Genomic DNA, 20934 nt, shown 5'->3' on the forward strand with positions numbered 1-20934 from the left:
TATTTCATTTTTATCCTTATCCAAAACAATGTATACGTTTCGTAATAGATATTAAGGAACTTCAAGGTAAGTTTCAGATTGAAATAAGGATTTGTGGTACAAGTTTAAATTTGGAATATCATGATATTTTATGGGGTGCATTAAAAATGGAAAATTTACAACGTATTTCTCATTAAAACTTTACTGTTTTTCGTTGTTACATTTCAAATGCCTTGCAATTGTTACATTTTATATTACAAATATACGAGGGTACACAACATATAACATTGATGGCTGTACTTAAAATATGAACAAAGGTACAAAAGTACATGGCAAAATATTGTAAATATAATGGAATACACATCTACATTTAACATTTAATGTCAGTGTACAAAATCTACACATATTCAGGACGTAATGTTCTATTGAATATTAATACGTGAAAATACATAGAAATTATGTGAAATCTTTGTCTTCTTATAAAGAAAGTGTCATACGAATTCACATTCGTATTATATATGTACTCTCCAAAATATACTCTACTATGTACTACACGTTCTAATCGCTAATACTACTTTATTGCCATTTGAACTTGATATGTAAAATAGGAATGTGGAGCTCAATTGATAGGCTGTTTACAATGGATTGTTTATGAACTGAATGTGAGCAGAAACGCATGGATGTGTAATGTGTTGCTTTAAGACTTTGCAAGTTTGTCAACTTGAATGCATGTGTGATTGCACATTGATTAGTCAGCCCTGATGTAATTCTCCACTGGTATCAAGAAAGTGGTTCACGTGTTGTGTTTGGTAAAAATAAGCACAATAATCCTCCACCTGAAAAACGAAAGCAAATTCAATATAACGAAGATAAAACAAAGTGACCATGATCAAAAGATACTTCTACCAACCAATCAGGAGAGCAGCAACGATGAAAGTTGGTGCAGGGCAGTACATATCCAGAAGTTGAGCTATCACTATGTTTCCAATAATTCCACCAAGACGCGCTGCCACCATGGAAATTGCAATTCCTGTAGCACGCAGGTGTGTTGGGAAAACTTCTGTTATGAGACAGTCTAAGGCTGCGTTACCACAGCTTATCACACCGCTGAAGAATGCTGAAACGATGAGGTTGTGCTGCTTGTTGTACACAAAGTACAATCCTATCGAACACAGTCCTGACGACAATGTACTAAACACTGCAAACAAATATAACATAACTTTGTGAACAATTGAAAAGAGAATAATTGTCACTTACCAAGGAAGAATTTACGACCCAGACGGTCCATTCCCAAAACGGCGATGATATTCGCTGGGATGGCGGACGCCACAGTAATCAGTGATTCCATGAAAACGGAGGCACCAATCTTGTCCGAACAAAGATTCTCGACGTTGTAAGAACCCTTTTGAACGACGTAATCGGTCACCTGACATATGGAGGCGACCTCACCAGGATGATCGCGATGAAACTCGTCAAAACGATTGAACAGTTCGGGGAACCACATCATGAGACCATAATAACCGATGTGAAAGGTGAAGTTGATGATGATGGAGATAATGGTGAAGCGAAGTATCGGTGAAATGAACAGTTGTTTACTATTGTCTACAATATCGCTGAGCATTGTTTTGCATTTGTTCTTCTCGATGCCATTTTTTGTTGGTTGTTCCGGTTCACGGAAGTCATCCAAAATCAATTCTTTGACCTGCACAGTTTATTCAGATCTTCACATCTGGTTCAGACTTTTATGTTCACACGATTGGATACTTACCGTGTAACTGTCACGAGGTTTACCAGTGTTAATGGCATAAATCCCGCGGAAAATATCGAGTGCCTCCTCGTATCTTCCGCAAGACAAGAGGTATTTGGGGGATTCAGGGAGCAGCAGTAGCAGCCCCGCGACGATGAACGATGGAACAGCGCAGATCAGCAGGAAGATTCGCCAGGAATTATAAGTGAACGCTACACTCGTGATACCGATGTCATTAGGGATGATTGACCATGCTAAACCTGAAATTGTTTCGCAAAATTATTATCTGATTAATCGACAACGGGTACACAACAAGTATACAACGTTACTTACCAGCAACGAAAAGATTTCCAAGCGTCCAGAAGGCAGCCATGAAGGACAGCATCGAGCCTCGCTTAGATTTTGGCTGGAACTCTGCGAAGTAGGACCAGATGACCGGGCCACTGCCTCCAAGGCTAAAAATGACCTCACGTGAACACAGAATAGAGAGAATTTGAACATTGCGTGTAAATATACTTACGCAGCGCCGTTGAGGAAACGAAAGAACATGAAGAGTTCATAGGACTGGCTGAAGCTGGACGCTACGATGCAAAGGGCGTTCGTGAAGGAAATGGCGATCAGAACCTTACGACGACCCAAGGCATCCGCGACGGAGCCCCAGGCGTACGCCCCCGCCATCATACCGATGAAGATGATCGAGTTGAGCCATCCCTTGGCTTGGGTATCGAGCTTCAAGTCACATTGTGCACTTGGGAGGATGAAGGACATAGAGATTACGTCCATCTCCTCGCTGGTGCTGACGAAGCCGCATACCGTGAGGAGGAAGTAGTGAAACTTGCCATAGTCTGCGATAAAAAAAAGTTATAATGTACAAGGTTATACGAATGTAAACTATAGCAACATTAACAGTAATTACCGGTAAGTTCAATGGCCTTCTCGAAGTCTGCTTTAACGAACGATCCTTTCTCTGGATCTAGGGTCTTGCCCTTTGTTCCGATACCTGTTACAGAAAATTGTTTCAGAGGATTCGTAAGAAATTACGAACGGAAGAGTGGATTGATACTTACGGGCAAGTTCGAGATCCTTTGAGCCACAGCCGTTTAGCCGCTCGTCTTTTACATCACACTCTGCATTTTTGGAAAAAAGAAATTATTATAAAATACTTTGAGAGTTAGTGATTGGTTAATAGAGCTCTATCTCAACTTTTAGATATTAAATATGTATGATATTCTGTAATATTATGTTGAAAATATGGTATGATGAATATGACATTCTTTAAGGAATGACATTACACTATATTATGAATATTTCATTGCTTAATATGGTGTTCCCGTAATGTTACTATTATTTCATGTTTTCCTCCCAGAAATTGATACGTACTATGATTGTGCTTTGAGTTGGGTTCACTCTCTACCATTCTACGATGTCGGCGCAGTTGGGTGAATCTGGCTTGTTGATAGAGTTAGATGAGAAATCTTCGTGCTCGACGATGGACTTCAATCGATATTAGATTGATCTTGTTCTTGCGGATTGCTGGATCTCGGCGAAGTCTTCCTGCTGAATCTGCGCTGATCTGCTGCTGCTCGTCGGCGGGGCTAGGTTTTGCGCTCACTTGTGAGCTGAAACGAATCATGCAAAAATACGCCGTTACATAAGCGGAAAAAGCTTCTTTTTTTCGCAAAAAAATACGTCAAGGTAGCGAATGAAAGTGAATAAAAATAAAGGAAGAGAATCTGAATTAGAACGTGCGAAGAAAATCTTTCATCTCCGTTACTGTCGATTCATTACTCTGAATGCAACAAAACCGGAATGTAAATTCTTATATAAAATTAGTAATGCGGAATCGGTAATTAACTTTTTTTTTTTCTCATTTTTACGATCACTGGTGTGTCATGTCGTATTTCATGTCAATTTCATGTCGCAAGAATTCACACTGATATCTGGTTCGATGTGTTAGTTTAGTAAATAACTCGTTATTTATTGAAGTAAATTAAGCTGTTATTTATGAAGGAATTTTTCTCAAAATTTTGGTGTATACTGTTACGTTGGAAAGTTGGTATTTTTTATATTATTACGTTGACACATTCCTGCCATGCTAGAAACGTTTTATATAATATTCGATATTTATATTATATTATGTTAGAAATATGACATTCTTTTTATGCATATATTTCTGTGATATTTCTGTCATATTACTTTGATGATATGACACTTTCTTGAAATTACTTATCACGCTTGAAATCTGTTATTTCTTCAATCGCATACGTAAAATGTGACATTACAGTATTATGTTCGAAATATTCCTCTAATATTATTGAAATATAACATTGCTAAAAATATAATATTTGTGTTGCATTATATTGTAGATAAGACATTTCTGTACCATTATGTTGACATATAACATTCCTCATTATATTAAAAATATAACTTCCCTATTACGTTTGAAATGTGACATTACGTTGTAGATACAACATCCTAACATTGAACAAATAATTAAATATTTATTTTACAAAATTCTAAATAATTGACGAGGTCAATTTTAAAGGAAGTCAAACTCAAAGAACTTGAACTCAAACAGAAAGTACTTTAATTTTAACTGAAAAGAAACATCGCTCACAAAGAAAGATATGATCAATGAAATACTCGTTAATTAAAGATTAATACATTTATTCTTTTCATCCTGGTTCCTGTGTATATGAGTGATGTGACATTTCACCCCTTTTATGGTTGGTCCTGGATCGAATTGCATTGAAGGAAATGAGAATTCAAGAGGGATGCGTTTGTTTTTTCCATTGAAACGTAACTCGACCACGTGTTTCAAATCAATATCCCGAGGTTAAGTAGGGCCAATTTGTAATTGTATTGATAATGGGCGTGGGTCGTAACGTTTTGAAAGGAAACGATTTCGAGACTTTCCTATGATGGCGATGATAATTGAGTCTGTTTGCAAAGCGATTTGTAAAGTGGGACGTGATCAGCATCTACATAGGGTACCTTTATTCTTAAGGTAACAAGGTTATTGTTACGTTGCTGTAACAAGGAACTTAAAATTGAATCTCCGAGCTTTGTTAAAAAAGTATGAACTCTCAATTTTTTTAGAAACTGTACAATTCTGCAACTTTCCTTAAAAAGAAAATCGTCGAATTTTATTAAGAAGAAAATATGGATATGTAGATTTCATTGAACACAAGTTTGAATCCTCAAATGGAATTAAAAAAAGGCACGAAATTAAAAAAAAAATTGTAAACAATTTTTAAGTTGAAAGCAAATTATTAAAAATTATATAAAATTATTAGGCCTTGTTGAAAAGAAAATTGTAGTGCAGATTTGATTAAAAATATATGAATCTTCATACTTTATAAGATAAAAGTTTGAGCCTTCAAAGTGAAACAAAATATGAATACCCAATATTCATTGAAAAATATAAATCCTCAGAGTTCAATAAAATAATGTGAATTCTTAAACTTCCTTGAAAATATAGGAACCTTCAATCTTTGTTAAAAAGAAAATTTGGATCCTCCATCTCTATTAAAAAAATACGAATCTTCAGATTTCATTAAATAAAAGTGTGAACTCTCTCAAAGTGAATCAAAAAAAAATTCCAGAAGCTCACCACAAAAAATTTGAATCCTCAATCTTCATTAAAAAATATGAATTCTCAAATTTCATCAAAGATTATTTAAATCTCCGAATTTCACTTAGAAAGACATTTTGTTTTTGTTGGTCACGCATGTTTGTACACTCGCGTTATTATTACTAGAATTAGAGGGGTTTGATCGATAACGAAACTGATTTTTGAAATTCAAATGAATCACTGGAAGCGAGGAAAAATTTCAGAACTGGGTAGGAAGCAGCCTTGATTCACAGATGACTGCACCTGTTTAACACATAAACAAAGCACGCTATGATCAATTTAATTGTTGCTTATTCCCACAATTCTATTATGTCCGATGTTTACTCACCAACGTAACGCTCAGTTTTGCGCACAGTTTTCTTGCAACCTTTGACTGAATGAACTCTTAATAACATTAAATAATTTTTATGGATTAAAAACTGAGTTTATAGAAACGGAGAATGCTAGTAAATTATTTTTTAAACCATAAATAAACTGTTTCCTATTCTTTTACTTTTTACTTTTTATTCTGGATTTTAGGGTAGTAACTGAAGTTTGACAAAAAATTGCATATGATAAATGTAATTTCATTATTCATAATAAATTTTACTGTAATAATAATTTAGTGTTTGATAATAAATAAATAAATTTTCCCTTTTGATTTTGTTATAATTTAAAAATACTAAGGGATGTGTATGATATATTTTATAAGAATAAATAAAATGCAGAGATGAATAGTTATTATTACGAAAAATGTGGAAATAGGAGAAAGTAAAAAAAAAAACAAAAAGTAATTTTTCGACCGTGACAGGACTCGAACCTGCAATCTTCGGATCCGAAGTCCGACGCCTTATCCGTTAGGCCACACGGTCGTTGAAGGGTAGTTTTCTGAAATTGGTATTTCAATGATAAAGAAAATGTCACCCCCATTACATTTTGATACCAAATAAACTTGTATCTCAAATATTTTAGCCGTTAATTTACAGCATTATTCCGTACAAATAATTTCATTATACAGACGTTATAATTCAGTGGTCATTAAAAGCCTTTAATTCGTTAAAATAAGTCAAATCTGTGTTGGCTGAAAGAATGTCGTTGACAATAACATTATTAATACCACAGCACACTATTAATAAAATTACGTGTAAAATTAATAAAAACCGTAACTAAAGTCATGTACTCGACTCGTAAAGTATTTACTTATTAGATAATTAAGATTATACGTCAAAATCAGGTATATTCATAACAACAATTATAAATTGTTATATTTAACAATATATAAATTAAATGTAATATTTGAATAACGTAAGAAACGCGAAATTTAATTAAATAGCAAGTACTTATGTAACAAAAGTAAAATGATATGCGTGACGAAGACTAAATAAAACCATAAGTTTAAACAATGTACAAATACGTAGATTTGAATAAGCAAATGAAATAATACGCGAAATCTGTCTTGAGAACATTGCAAACGTGATTTGAAAATATTCGGAAAAGTTTCCATTGCCTCAAGCAGTTAGACCCTGAAGTCTGAACGACATAATTGTGAGGGAGGCGTGTCGTGGCTTAATATCGTCCCAGAAAACGACTAAATATTAAGAGACATTGACGGACATCCTGTACCAAATAATCGTTAAATGGACGACATCACGCGCGCGCGTTCGTTTCAAACTTTCTGTGAACTATCGCGAATCACAATCGTTCCAGAAGACTTCGTACGGGCCGACTTCCTCATTTATTTCGTTGCACGTGCTCGCAGTTGTCTCCGAGGACAACTTGTCTTCGTTTCCTATAATTTATTAGAGATTGCTATTTTTAATCACTCTGACGCGTTAACACGTCGAATGTCGTGCTGAAAATGTACGGTATATTATCATACCGTTTACTTAAGATATCATTGTTTAATTTCGCAATTTGATATCTTACGCTATTAACGTATTATTAACTTCTCGTTTTAGTTATTTGCCGTGGAAATCACTGGTGATTCTCGTCGGTTAACGAGTTAAATGGATTTTATATAACGTGTAGACGCTTGTTGCTGTATGTGGACTTTCACGGGTTGACATTTTCAGATTTTTATGTAAGGAGGGGTTGTTTGTCTTTGGATTCTTTTTTCACATTTTTGGACTTTTTGGTGTTTTAATTTTTTAAGTTATGAGTTCTTAAATTGTTTGAAATGTAAGCTTTTAAATTCCTTAATTACAAGTTTAAGTTTTCGAATATTCAAATTACTAGAGATTTAAAGTTTCAAGGTCCCAAATTACTGGAGATTTAATTTCTTAAATTCTCAAATTATCAGAAATATAACCTTTTGAAATCCCTAAATTACCAGCAACCTAAGCTCCCAAACTCCCAAATCACTAGAGATCTAAATTTTCAAATTCCCAAATTACTGGAGATCCAATTTCTTAAATTCCCAAATTATCAGAAACGTAATTTTTCAAATTTCCCAATTACAAGAAATCTAAACTTTCAAATTTCCAAATTACTAGAGATTTAAATTCTCAAATTCTCAAGTTACTGGAGATTTAATTTCTTAAATTCCCAAATTATCAGAAATCTAATCTTTCAAATTCCCCAATTACAAGAAATCTAAATTTTCAAATTTCCAAATTACTAGAGATTCAAATTTACAAGCTTCCAAATTACTGGAAATCTAATTTCTTAAATCCGCAAATTATAAAAAATCTAAGCTTTAAAATTTCTAAACGAAAAGAAATCCAAGTTTTCAAATTCCCAGATTTCTGAGCTGTCAAAATTCCAAGTCCCCAAATTACCAGAAATTCGCTTTCCAAATTTCAAAATTTCTAAATCCCTAAATTAAGAATTTAATGCATTACTTCCACATTCTACAATAGTATTTCCAAGTCTCTAAATTTCCATATTTTAAAGTTTCAATATATGGCCGCATCCTAGAATATTGTATTTCCAAATCTCTACGTTTCCAAATTCCAAAGTTTCAATATATTGCCGCATCCTAGAATATTGTATTTCCAAGTCTCTAAATATCCAAATTCCAAAGTTTCAATATATTGCCGCAGCCTAGAATATTGTATTTTCAAGTCTCTAAATATCCATATTCCAAAGTTTCAATATATTGCCGCATCCTAGAATATTGTATTTCCAAGTCTCTAAATATCCAAATTCCAAAGTTTCAATATATTGCCGCATCCTAGAATATTATATTTTCAAGTCTCTAAATATCCAAATTCCAAAGTTTCAATATATTGCCGCATCCTAGAATATTGTATTTACAAGTCTCTAAATATCCAAATTCCAAAGTTTCAATATATGGCCGCATCCTAGAATATTGTATTTCCAAATCTCTACGTTTCCAAATTCCAAAGTTTCAATATATGGCCGCATCCTAGAATATTCTAGTTACAATCCAATTCAATACACTAGAAGTGAACTGCAACTGAAGTACACCAGGGGCGAACCTAAAAAGTTAGCCCTAACACTTATGAAACTTTAAAATTTATTTAACACTAACACTACCAAACCGGTCAAATGACCGCCTCACAAGTTTCTTATTATAAGGTACACATTTTGTTAAAGCACATTCCTTAAAATTAGCATTGATTTTCATCAAGATAAAGAACAGATGTGCGTACTAATTTATGTTTCGTCGTTTGTTTATTTATTTTTTAACTTCATTTTTAATTTCAAATTAAGTGCACATTGTATGTCGGCAGGTTTAGTGTTAAATAACAAATTTATTTAAAATGAATTTAAATTATTGTTCTTGAAAAATTTGTTTAAATCATTATTCCTTAACAATTTTATCAAAATGAACTGTAAACAAATTTTGTACTCAAAATATTTTGTAAATGCAATAACGAGGTCTTCGACGTTTTAACCAAATTGTCATACGAATGTTCGTAGAATCTCTTACGCAAACGAATTCATTAATGTACCTTTTTGGAAACTAGCGTATATAGCCGCGATGAGTGCAATCGTGTCGTCTTTTAAAGGTATAAAATGGTTCGCGTACGTCGCATCGAGGTCGTTGTACGACACACTGTAATTAACTACATCGGTTAAATTGTCAATTATCCGTTGTGAAATTGAGTTCAATGATCCGTCCTAATGCAATTGCGATCTACGATGATGCTCGCTGCAGGTGCAACGATGATGCACGTGGTGCACCGTTAAGGATACGACACAGAATTTATGGACGTTAAACGTTTCAATTTCACTGAAACAACTAAATATCTTTTTATGCCATACTAATATATAAATAAATAAATATTCATTTTTCACTGTATCTCTTCATTACATGGTAACCTCAAAGGTTCAGTTTGAGGCATCTAATATTTCTCTTTTCAGATTAGGTTCAGTTTGAGGCATTCAACATTTCTCTTTTCACGTTAGGTTCTTTTAGTCCACCACATATTTACATTTATAAGAAAAGACATAATGTATGTGGGCACAATTTATTAAATTATAGAATCGCATTTATAATTGTCGAAGTGTACATGGCATAATATAATATATAGGCTTCAAAGTTTCAAAGATTACAAGGGGTATACCTCACGTGAGGACACATGTGTTTGGGTCAATAATGTACCTATATTTACTAGAAAAGATTAGGAGAATTGGTATGACTTTCTAGAATAACAGAATTTGCCTCCTCAGTTTATATTTGGCCTCAAAGGATTATAAAGCCAAAATAGATACTTCCTATATAAAAATAGATGCGTTTAGGCTGAAAATAATTATTGGGATATATTAGCATAATATTTATTAGTATGATTTTCTCGAATAGCAGACTCTACAATTTAAGAGAGAATACTATCAAAGACTTATGAGGCCAAAATAGGTACTTCCTATATGGATGTAGAAGTGTTTAAGTTAATCTACTTTTTGCTAGAAAAGATTACAAGAATATCTATTACTGTAATTTTTCAGAGCAGCAGAAATTACCTTCTCAATTTAGAAGGACATAGCCTCAAAAATTTATGAGGCGCTTCCTATATGGAAGTAGAAGTGTTTAAGTTAATGTACTCATATTTTCTAGAAGAAGATTAGCGGAATATATATTACTATAATTTTCCAGAACAGTAGAAATTACCTTCTCAATTTAGAAGGCTTCAAAGCTTTATGAGGCCAAAGTAGATATTTCCTATACGGAAGCAGATATCTTTGGATTAATAACGTATCCATATTTTTTATAAAATATTGGAAAAATATCTACTAGTTTAATTCTTTGGAACAGTAGTTTTCAATCTTGAGGCACCCTCAAAGATTTATGAGGGCACAGCTACTTCTCATATCCCTATACTATACCTATCCTTGTACGTGTGTTCGCGTCAATAATATACTCATATTTACCAGAAAATATAATTTGTCTAATAATGTTATCTATTAACTAACTATTCGGTTATCTATTAACCTAACCTAACATTGCAATAATATTACCTAATCTAACCTAAAATTCAGTGTCTTAATGTATAGCAGTAGACTTAAAAGTTTGAGGGATTTCGAAAGAGATATATCCCGTATGAGGGTAGGCACGCTTAAATCACAACGTACCCACGTTTACTAGAGAAGATTGGCACAACTGTCCCTGGTTGTCATGGTTGATCGAGTATCGTTCGCGATCGCGGATCGAACGGTGGAAGAGGAAAACGAGGTCAAGCTGCTCTCGAAAGCTCTAATCGGCGTGTCAAGCGTGTGGCACTGAAAGTAAAGCGGTTTGTAATTATCGTGAGTCTCGCAAGGACATAATAATCAGTCTCGTTGCCGACAAATTTGCCAAAGGGGGTGGAAGGAGGAGGCAGAAGGCAAGCGGTGTCGTCGCTGAAAAGCGGTGTCATCACACTCGTTAAGATTTGTTCGCACCACGGGCTGCGCAGATACTAATTGACTCCCGTTTTTCGGTACAATACGTTTTAAAACCGTTCACTCTCCGAGGATGTTGAAGATTTCTAAAATCTCAAGGGTTCCGCTGCTTTATGCATTTTGAGAATTCAAATGTTCAGAAAACTTCCGGTTTCCTAAGCTGTAAGATTTCTTAAAGCTTTAAAGCTCCAAAGTAGAAGAGAATCAACGTCTTAAGATCTCAAACCCTTTTGGAACTGAATAATGTTAAGATCTTTAAGGTTTCACTGAACAGCATCAAGGCTTCAAGCCTGAAAAAGCTTAAAGTTTCAAGGCTTCAAAGCTAAAAAGACTTACAAATTCAAGAACACATGGTTAAAAATTTTAAAAGTTTTTTTATTTCAAGCTCTGCGGTGCTTTAAGACTATAAAGATGGTTTGCAAGCTTAAAAAATTTTGAAAACTGACAAATTTCAAGATATTCAATGTTTCAAAGCTTCAAACTTAATGGCCTCAAAACTTGGATGCTTCAAGATTTCAAGTTTGATGGCTTCAAAGTACTGAAAAGCTCAATGACACGAAGGTTTTTAAAGTTGCAAGGCGTCAAGCCTGAAAACCTTAAGGCATTAAGGCATCAAAGTTAAAGGACTGATCAATTTAAGGCCTCATAGTATTAAAAATTGTAGAAGCTTTATAATTCCAAGTCCTTCGATGTTTTAAAACTGCGAAGATGGTTTGGAGGCATCGAAAATTTTGCAAATTCACAGATTTCAAGATTTCAATGTTTCAAAGCTTCAGAGCATCAAACCTAATGGCCTCAAAGCTTCGATGCTCCAAGGTTTCAAATCTGATAGCTTTAAAGTACTGAGAAGCTCAATAATAGAAAGGCTTTTGATGTTTCAAAGCTTCAAACGTAAAAAGCTGAAGGCTTCAAGACTTCAAAGTTGAAAGACATAGAAATTCAAGGTTTCATGATGTTAAAAAAGTAAGCGGCTTTATGATTTTAAGCTCTATGATGCTTTAAAAGTACAAAAATTGTTTGGAAGCCTAAGAAATGTGGAAAATTGACAAATTTCAAGATTTCAATGTTTCAAAGCTTCAAAGCATCAAACCTAATGGCCTCAAAGCTTCGATGCTTTAAGGTTTCAAGTCTGATGGCTTTAAGGTACTGAGAAGCTCAATAACATGAGGACTTTTGATGTTTCAAGGCTTCAAGTCTTAAAAGTTTGAGGCCTCAAGGTTTCAAAGCTAAGATGCTTTGTGATTGTGAGGCCTGTGATGCTTTAAAAGTACAACGATTATTTGGAAGCCTAAAAAATTTGGAAAATTGACAAATTTTCAATGTTCCAAAGCTTGAAATCTAATGGCCTCAAAGCTACGATGTTTCAAGGCTTCAAGTTTGATGGTTTTACGTTACTGAAAAGCTCAATAATATGAAGACTTTTGATGTTTCAAGGCTTTGAATCTGAAGTTTCAAAACATGTTTTTTAAAATCTCAGGATCGTTAAAAGATTTCAATGCTTTTAAAACGTCAAAACGGCTTATCAGTTTTGACTGCTTATCAAAATGTTAATTTTGAATTGTTCTAAGTGTACACGATTGATTAACAAGAAACAAACATTAAATGGGTAGTTTGATTCGAATAAACGAAACGTATAGTCGATATCGAAGTAACTCCAAAACATAGGCGCGCAATGATTGGTTTCTTTTGATGCTGGTAGCAACTGTTTGTGTAACTGTTCCGCAGAACAATCACGAACTGTACAAATACCGTATCGTGAGGCAAGTGTAAAACGTACGAACCGGATCGTGAAAATGTTTTAACAAATTTTGATAGGAACCTCTAAAAATTGCGTAGTCTGATGTTTGTGTTAATAATCTTAGAATATTAAGACATAGTTGTGGTTTACTCACTGCAAGAGCGAACGTAGAACGTCCGCGGAACGAGAGTCCAAGGAACCGTGGCCCACCACGACAAGATCAAGTGACAAACGTCACAGAAACATGCAAAATACCGTATAAAAATTCTTCAGCGCAATCGCATTTTTGCAACACGTCATCTACCCGTTTCACAGTATCGGCACTCTTTCAAGATCTCGAGGAACAACAAAGTCTCGAGCATTGAAGCGGGTATCGCGGGACACTTTCCGACGGAATTTTGGCGGGCAATTCGAGCGAGAAGGATAACGCACTGGAAAACTGGCGCACAGTCGGTTCGGTAACCGGGAGGGTCGGTTCTCCGTTCCGCTCGGTGTCTTCGTTGTTTTACGCGCGATCTACGCTGCAATTGATCCGGTACGCGTTGTAAATCAACATTTAATAGCTTGACCAGCGACAGACGGTGCGTAGAAATGAAATGAGTGTTGGGGAATCGAAGCGCTAAAAGCTACCTGCCACCTCCCACTGGCTATCACGTTCAGATACTTGAGTATAAATGTTCCAGTAGCGTTTCCTAGTCGCGCTGTGTGATATGCTTGCCGATGACCGTGAAAGGATATGCCCCCTTTACTTGATCATGTGAGCCTTTCCAGATAAAAAATACCCGTGATCCTTTCACGCTTTGAATTCTCGTTTGAATGATTTGCAATTTGCAAACGTTATTGCAACATTCTTCTGGTATGCAAGTATTATTAGCCTGGGATGGAACTGTGGTTGTTACAATAACAAGGATATGTAACATGTCATATAGGAAGAGAATTTTTGAAGTTACCACCGAACAGACTATTCGACTTGGGTTCATACTAAACATCTTCTATTGTCCATATGAACATTAACGAAGAAGTGAGTAAGAGTTCTGCTATTTTTATTAAATAATTTTGTTAGCATTGATCACAGAATCTGTAGACAAAATGTCTTCAGTCAAGACATCAAAGATGAAAAGGTTTTTGCCGTATTATAATCGCTTCGTTTTTAAGACATGAAGGATTCATTGCGACATAGAGGAAGCATAAGTAGGCGTCATTTTTTAAACTACGTTTAAAAAAGTTTAACACGGTAGTTATAGATTCTCCAGATCAAATCAAATCGAAAAGTCTTATAGTATTTTCCCATACGAGCCTCCGTTTCCAAGATACAAGAAATTAAAGGTTAACTTTTAGAAGACGCCATTTTGAATCCTTAGATGATCATGCTAATAAGAGAAAATAAAAATAAGATAATACAAAAGTAAAATATAATACGTAATAATATAAAATATAAAAGATAATACAAAAGTAAAAGCGATGGTGCTTGAGTTAAAGATGAATGAACCCTCGCCATTGAATCCGTTCGCCCAAGGATTCAAAATGGCGTAGCTTCCAAATGCCACCCTTTCGCCAACATCTCGGAAACGAAGGCTCCTATCAAAAAACAGCAAAGAACATTTTAATTCGCTTTTACCAGAATCTACAACCGTCGTACGTTTCATAGAAACGCGACATTAAAAAATGGCGTCAACTGGCATTTCGCAATGTTTTCAATGAAAACAACGTATGGATGAATTTGTTGCGTGATAACTTTCTGTCTCAATTACGGTTCATTGTCTCCAAATGTTTGTTGAGCAAACACAAAAGTATACTTTGTAATTTATTATGTATCATTAATCGAGAAGATAAAAGCCAAATGCGTTTGAGGCCGATTCCTCGCGTAAGGCAATATGAAAAATGGAAACACATATGCTGACCTCGACGTCACTGGGGCAAGGCTTATTCCATTTATGCTGAAAGAAGTATCGCAATTTCTTACGTTACTTCTTCTGTTGATACGTTTAATTGTTATCGTGCAATAGCTAATTTTATCACTGTTGCGATTTCCTGAAGAAAAAGTGATCCTCGGTGAAGAAATTCTTAGAAAAATATATTGGAAAAATTCACCTTCGCAATTTCTTCTTTGCAAAATTATTTATTCAAACTCGGCAAATAAGTTGGTGCAATAAATAAGGGAACCTTGATTACGTGATTTATTCCGTTGGTAACTGTTCCGTTATGAAACCTAACCTAACCTAACTTAGACGTGCTATAAATAAGAGGACTGATGATACGAATTATTCCTTTAGTAAACATTCAGTTATGAAACTTAAACGTGTTTTAACCTAACATAATTTGATTCCACGAATGATGTGCTAGAAATAAAAAGGTTTTGATAATATAAATTACTTTTGTAAATACTATGTTATGCACTTAGGAGGTTAGGTCTTAGGTTAGCGTCAACCTAAAGTGATAACTTCATACTAGTTTAAAAATTTGATTCGATATTTGCATTGTTTTCTACAGAATTGTTAATTATATACAACTAACAATTTTCAGTCTAACTCAGCTCAACGTAGCTTATTTTTACCTAACCTAACCTAATTCCACACATAACTTAAATCTGTTATAATTTTGATAATCTTATTCCTATCTTATCTTGGTTAACTTAGCTGTTTTTTTTACAAAATTATTGACTGAAACTAAACAAATAACGTCTTAACCTAACCTACCCTATCCTAACTTCCAATTCACACTACTTATTCTAATAATTAAACGGTAACAATGAAGTTTGCAATGTCAACTTTCTCCCGTATTGTTTATTAAACTCAAGCAAATAAATTGTAATCAAGATGAATGCTGTATTAATCAGACGGGCAATTTACTCGAGCTCGAATTAGGTTCGAGCGAAACGGAGACTCTCGATTGTTGCGAATTTAGCCAGACGTCATCAATCTTTTTCAACCACGATGTAATCGATGGAAGAAATTATCACGGCCCTCTCGCGATCTAACACGTGCTAAAGTGTCCAGACCTTTTTGAAAGTGGTTTTAACCGGTTATGTCCCGAAGACCAAGAATAATACAGTGTTCTAGTTCGCGATCCTGGATCTTTAATTACTTCGACTTTACGCGGACCGTTTGCCAGATACGTATTGAGTTTACTGTCACTGTATAATTACTCGTCAACACCATGAACAGCTTTGTGTACACTGCATTTAGAATGTTACATTGTTCTTTGCTTACACGACAACCCGCTATAAATGGATTACTAATTATCAACGTTACTTCCTTCTCCAAAAACACGTGAATTTTATTGAACAAAGTGGCTTTGTTACAAGAGTTTCAAAAATGTCGAAAGTTTTTACGTTTTGAGGCATCAAAATTGCAAGGCGTAAAGGCTTTGAGGCACCAAAATTTCGAAATTCAAAGGGTTTGAGGCTTCAAAATTTCACAATGTCGAGGTTTCAAGGTTTTGAAACTTCTAGGTTTCAAGTATTTAAGGTTTGAAAGATGTACAATTTTGAGATTTTAAGGGGTTCAGACTTTAAAGCACGAAAACTTCAAGATTCGAAGGTTTTAAGATTTTAAAGCTTCAAAACTTTAAGGCTTTAGAGCTTCAAAGTTTCAAGGCTTTAAGGTTTCAAACCTTTAAAACTTCATATTTTAGAAATTTCAACATTGCAAGACTTGAAGACTTTTAATTTTCAAAACTGTGAGGCTTCGAGGTTTTGAAGTTTAAACGCTTCACAGCTTCAAAGTCTCCACATTCTCCAAACCTTCAAACTTTCCAGATTCTCAAAGTTTAAGGCTTCAAAGTTTTAGAACTTTGAAGTTTCTTTAAAGACTTACGGTTGTTAAAAGTAAACGGCGTTAAGGTTGTAAAGGTTTGAGATCCCGCGGCCTCAAGAATTTATGACTGGTGCTTCAAATTAGTAAGGTTTCACAACTTGAATCTTATTCAAAACTTTAAACTTTAAACTAAAGTTGAAATCTTATTAATGCCACAAGTTTTTAATGCCTCAAAGTCTCGAGATATTTGACCATTCCTAGAACCACACGGCCTCAAACTTGCAAGAGTTTGAGGTTTGATATACTTTACTGTTCCAACGTTTTGAAACATTTCAGTGCCTCAAACTTTAAGGAACTCGAGTCTTATAGACATTGACACGTGAAGATTATAAAATTTGTTAAGTTTTAAAGTTTCATAGCTGAAAAACTTCGTGATTTTATGGCATCAAGGTTTTCAAGAAATTCAATGTTTTTAGAGATTTTTAAATGGCTAATGTTTTAAGATTTTTGAGAATTTGGGAAATTTATGAGGCTCTAAGACTTTACAGGTTCAAGAATTTAAGATTTTCTGGCCTTACGGTTTTTCGATTTTTATGAATACAGAAATTTGAATAGACTTTAAAGCCTTCAATGTTTAAAACTTTAAAGAGATTCAGGAATTTCGAAATCGTCTCCGATTCGAAACTTAGATGCAAAACCTCAAATTCTGTGGCATCAAAGCTTCATAACTTCAAAAAATCAAGGATTTCAAGATCTGTTAAATGCTATGGTTACAAACTTCAACTCTTTCAAAAATACGAGAAATTTAAGTTCTGCAAGACCTCATAGCTTTTAAAAGAGACATGGGAAAGTGATTCTAACATCGAATATGCACGAATTGCTTGGAAACTTGCGTACTTTCTGACTCACTCAATTAGGCTCGAATATATCCATATCGCCGTAACGTCAAATGCAATAAAACGAACCAGACGCTCGCGTGAGAGCCCTTAAACTCGTTCAAATATTAATATATAGAATAGAAATGTTAGGTTAAGATACAATAAGAAAAAAAAAACGTCGTGGACTTACGGTGTGCGGTTTGCCAAGTCTCGGAGAAGTTGCCCGAATTGGGGAACAACCAAGTAACGATGGGAGAGCGCAAACCTTATATAGGGTAGGCCACGAGGCACCAATATCCCCCACTCCGGGCTTCGTAGAATCCACACAGAGACATGTCATCTGCATCCGGGGAGACAAACGTGGAGTTTCGTTAAGAAAATCCATTTTCGATCAAGGACCTATGACAAAGATCTCTTCTAGTTTCGAACGACCGGTTCGCTTCCTGGATCCACGAACAACGTCTCTGTGCACGGTGTCTGGAACCATGGTGTCGTGGAAATTCGCGACACTTGTCAACCATTACGTAATGTCGTGCAAGTGATTCGCTGGAACGTCACAGCAAAGATATCGGGAGTCGGTCGTTGGACACCGACGAGAAAACGTTTTCGTCGCCTTTGAGGATCTTCTGACTTTTTCCGTGTGCTTCGAATGATTTGACACGACTATCGCTTTGAGTGACATGCCGACGACGTTTAAATACAACATGTCACTCCAAAGTTTTATAATCGCAACCAGTGCGGAGATACGGTAACGTTTTCGGTGACATGCACTGACACGTGGGAGACTTTCAAGTTTTTATATGCAACGATGTTACACTTTGGACTTGATTTCCGATTTTGGCGTCATGTTGTCGATGTCTGATTGCAGCGTATTGCACGAAAATGTTAGAGTAGATCGATAATGTCAGTGACATGCACTGATATGGGTGATATTTAAGTTTTTGTAGGGATATGCTATGATATTGCTATGATATGCTATGATATTGGGAGTCGATTTACACTTCGTGTAACAAGTACTAATATTATAGCTATTACTAATATAATAGCGTGTCACTCGAAATTGTTATAGTAAATTTAATATTTTCAGTGACATGCACTGGTACACGAGTGACATTCAAGCTCCTATAAGGATATGCCACGATGGGAAACGATTTACACTTCGAGCACCAAGTTTTGACATCCAATTTCAGCATGTCACTCGAAAATATTAAAAATAGATTGATATTTTTAGTGACATGCACTGGTATACGAGTGACATTCAAGTTCCTACAAGGATATGCCACGATGGGAAACGATTTACACTTCGAGCAGCAAGTTTTGACATCCAATTTCAGCATGTCACTCGAAAATATTAAAAATAGATTAATATTTTCAGTGACATGCACTGGTATTTGTGTGATATTCAATTTTCACTTGGAACAACAATCTTGATATCTGATTTTAACATGTCACTCGACAACATTAAAAGTAGATTGATATTTTTAGTGACATACGCTAATGTTTGGGTGATATTCAACTTTTATACGGACATGTCACGATATTGCATTTGAGAGTGAATTTTCAATTCACAGTAAATCATTATCTGACTGCAGCATATCACTTGTGAACGACACTTTGAATAGTATGTCATTAATATGCAACTATGACATGTCGGTACAAAATATTAAAATTAAACATTATTAAACTAGGTACATTTTTTGGTAGATACGTTACTGACATGCAAGTGTTTGCGTTTTCACATCGATATTGCACTTCATACTAGTTTAAATTGGCTAACATTTAAAATGACATGTCACTTATAATTACAGCATATCATAAATATAATTGATACTACAACCACAGTATGTCAAACTATGACGATACGTATTATTTTAGATGACATGTTCTTTATATCTAGATCATATATCAATTTTTTCCATGAAAATTTCTCGATATTCTGCTTGGAAGTCGATTTACATTTTAACTAGCATGTTAAAGTGTCAAACTGAAATATCAGCCAGCATGTAAAACTATTATCATAAATGGTGTTAAAATAGACGAATACAATACTTTAAATATACAATGTTAAAATAATATCATATCACCACTTTGGAGTGACATTTCACTTGTATCTAGACATCACAAGATATACTCTTCAGCAATGTTACTCATTAACTAAAATAATTCTAAATAATTCAGTCTGCTTAATAAAAAGTATTTGCCCCATCTTAGCATGTGACCTAAAAATTGTTATATACACTAACATTTAGCATGTCACTTAAAAATGTAAAAATTAATTTATGATAGCATATAACTAGCATTTGGATAATATACACATTTTCGCATTGACATGTCATTAGTATTCAATGAATACATGCATTCTCACATGTACATGTCATTTTGTAAATTCTTGTTAACCAACTGCAAATAATTTTATTAAAGATTGAAATATTTGTTTGACAGAAGAATCTTGCGATTTCGCCATGTGACTCAAATATGTTAGAGGATCATTTATCTGACCCACTGCTTGAGTTGTTGACGAATTCCGATCGAAATGAGTCATTTGATTAAGCGAAATTTTGTTTCGGCCGAAAAGACGTAGTTGATGAGAGAATAAATTAGGCGGGTCGGTTATGTAAGGAAACGGTACGTTCTGCGAATTCGTTTTGGACGAATCGAGTTTATTCTACGTTTTTACGGTCACGCCTCCATTTCAAATTAATAACTAATCGAGCCGATTAATTCATGAAACTAACGCGTAGCGATGGGTTCGAAACCACTCCGAGGATGAACAAACAAAATCACCTCAAACATTAAATCTTCAAACTTCTCAAAGAAAATTCTTGTTCGAATCTTGAAGTTTTAAAGATTCTGAAAATCTAGAATTTTTCAAAATTAAAAAAATGAAATACTGAAGCAGTGAAATGATTCAATGACAAAAATTGAGTAACTAGAGAAATGTAAATTTGATTTATTCAAAAGGGAAATTATTGCATATTAATAACTTTTAGTGCAAGGTAATACACCAAATACCTTTCATAAGGAGAATAAAAAATAGATCGTGCTTATCATCGAGAAACGTGCCGATAATTGTGCAAACACACGAAACTGAACAATTTATCGCTATGTACAATCCTAAAGAAATACCAATTGTCACAAAAGACATAACATTCGAAGATCTCTGCAAATATTTCTCAAGCAAATAATTCATCACGATTTTGAATAATTCGAAGGAACGAAGACTTGAAAAAAATATCGTATATTTTCCGTTACGGTATAGCGAGATCGTAAATCAAATCCTTATCAAACAGTGTCCGGTGCACTTGAAATTTATAAGGTCGAATTTTACTCCGCGAGCGATATAACAGTGTACGTGAATAATTACTAACAGATTTTCTTTC

The 20934-nt window shown here is 34.6% G+C and overlaps 1 protein-coding gene and 1 non-coding gene across 2 annotated transcripts; both read right to left on the reverse strand.

Moving 5' to 3' along the window:
• Nucleotides 1–163: 163 nt before the first annotated feature.
• LOC100878248 (synaptic vesicle glycoprotein 2B) lies at nt 164–17899 on the reverse strand. The gene is made up of 10 exons (XM_003700231.3): nt 17745–17899; nt 3107–3345; nt 2794–2853; nt 2643–2726; nt 2247–2571; nt 2060–2181; nt 1748–1986; nt 1237–1681; nt 890–1177; nt 164–815 (listed from the first exon to the last, which is right to left on the reverse strand). Exons 2-10 carry the CDS (start codon nt 3141–3143, stop codon nt 760–762), a joined length of 1656 nt encoding a protein of 551 aa, XP_003700279.1. The 5' UTR covers nt 3144–3345; nt 17745–17899; the 3' UTR covers nt 164–759.
• TRNAR-UCG (transfer RNA arginine (anticodon UCG)) lies at nt 6139–6211 on the reverse strand. Its single transcript has one exon. It is a non-coding gene; the product is annotated as a tRNA-Arg (tRNA).
• Nucleotides 17900–20934: the final 3035 nt, after the last annotated feature.

This window comes from Megachile rotundata, chromosome 6 (assembly GCF_050947335.1).
Source record: "Megachile rotundata isolate GNS110a chromosome 6, iyMegRotu1, whole genome shotgun sequence".
Classification (NCBI taxonomy): Eukaryota; Metazoa; Arthropoda; class Insecta; order Hymenoptera; family Megachilidae; genus Megachile; species Megachile rotundata.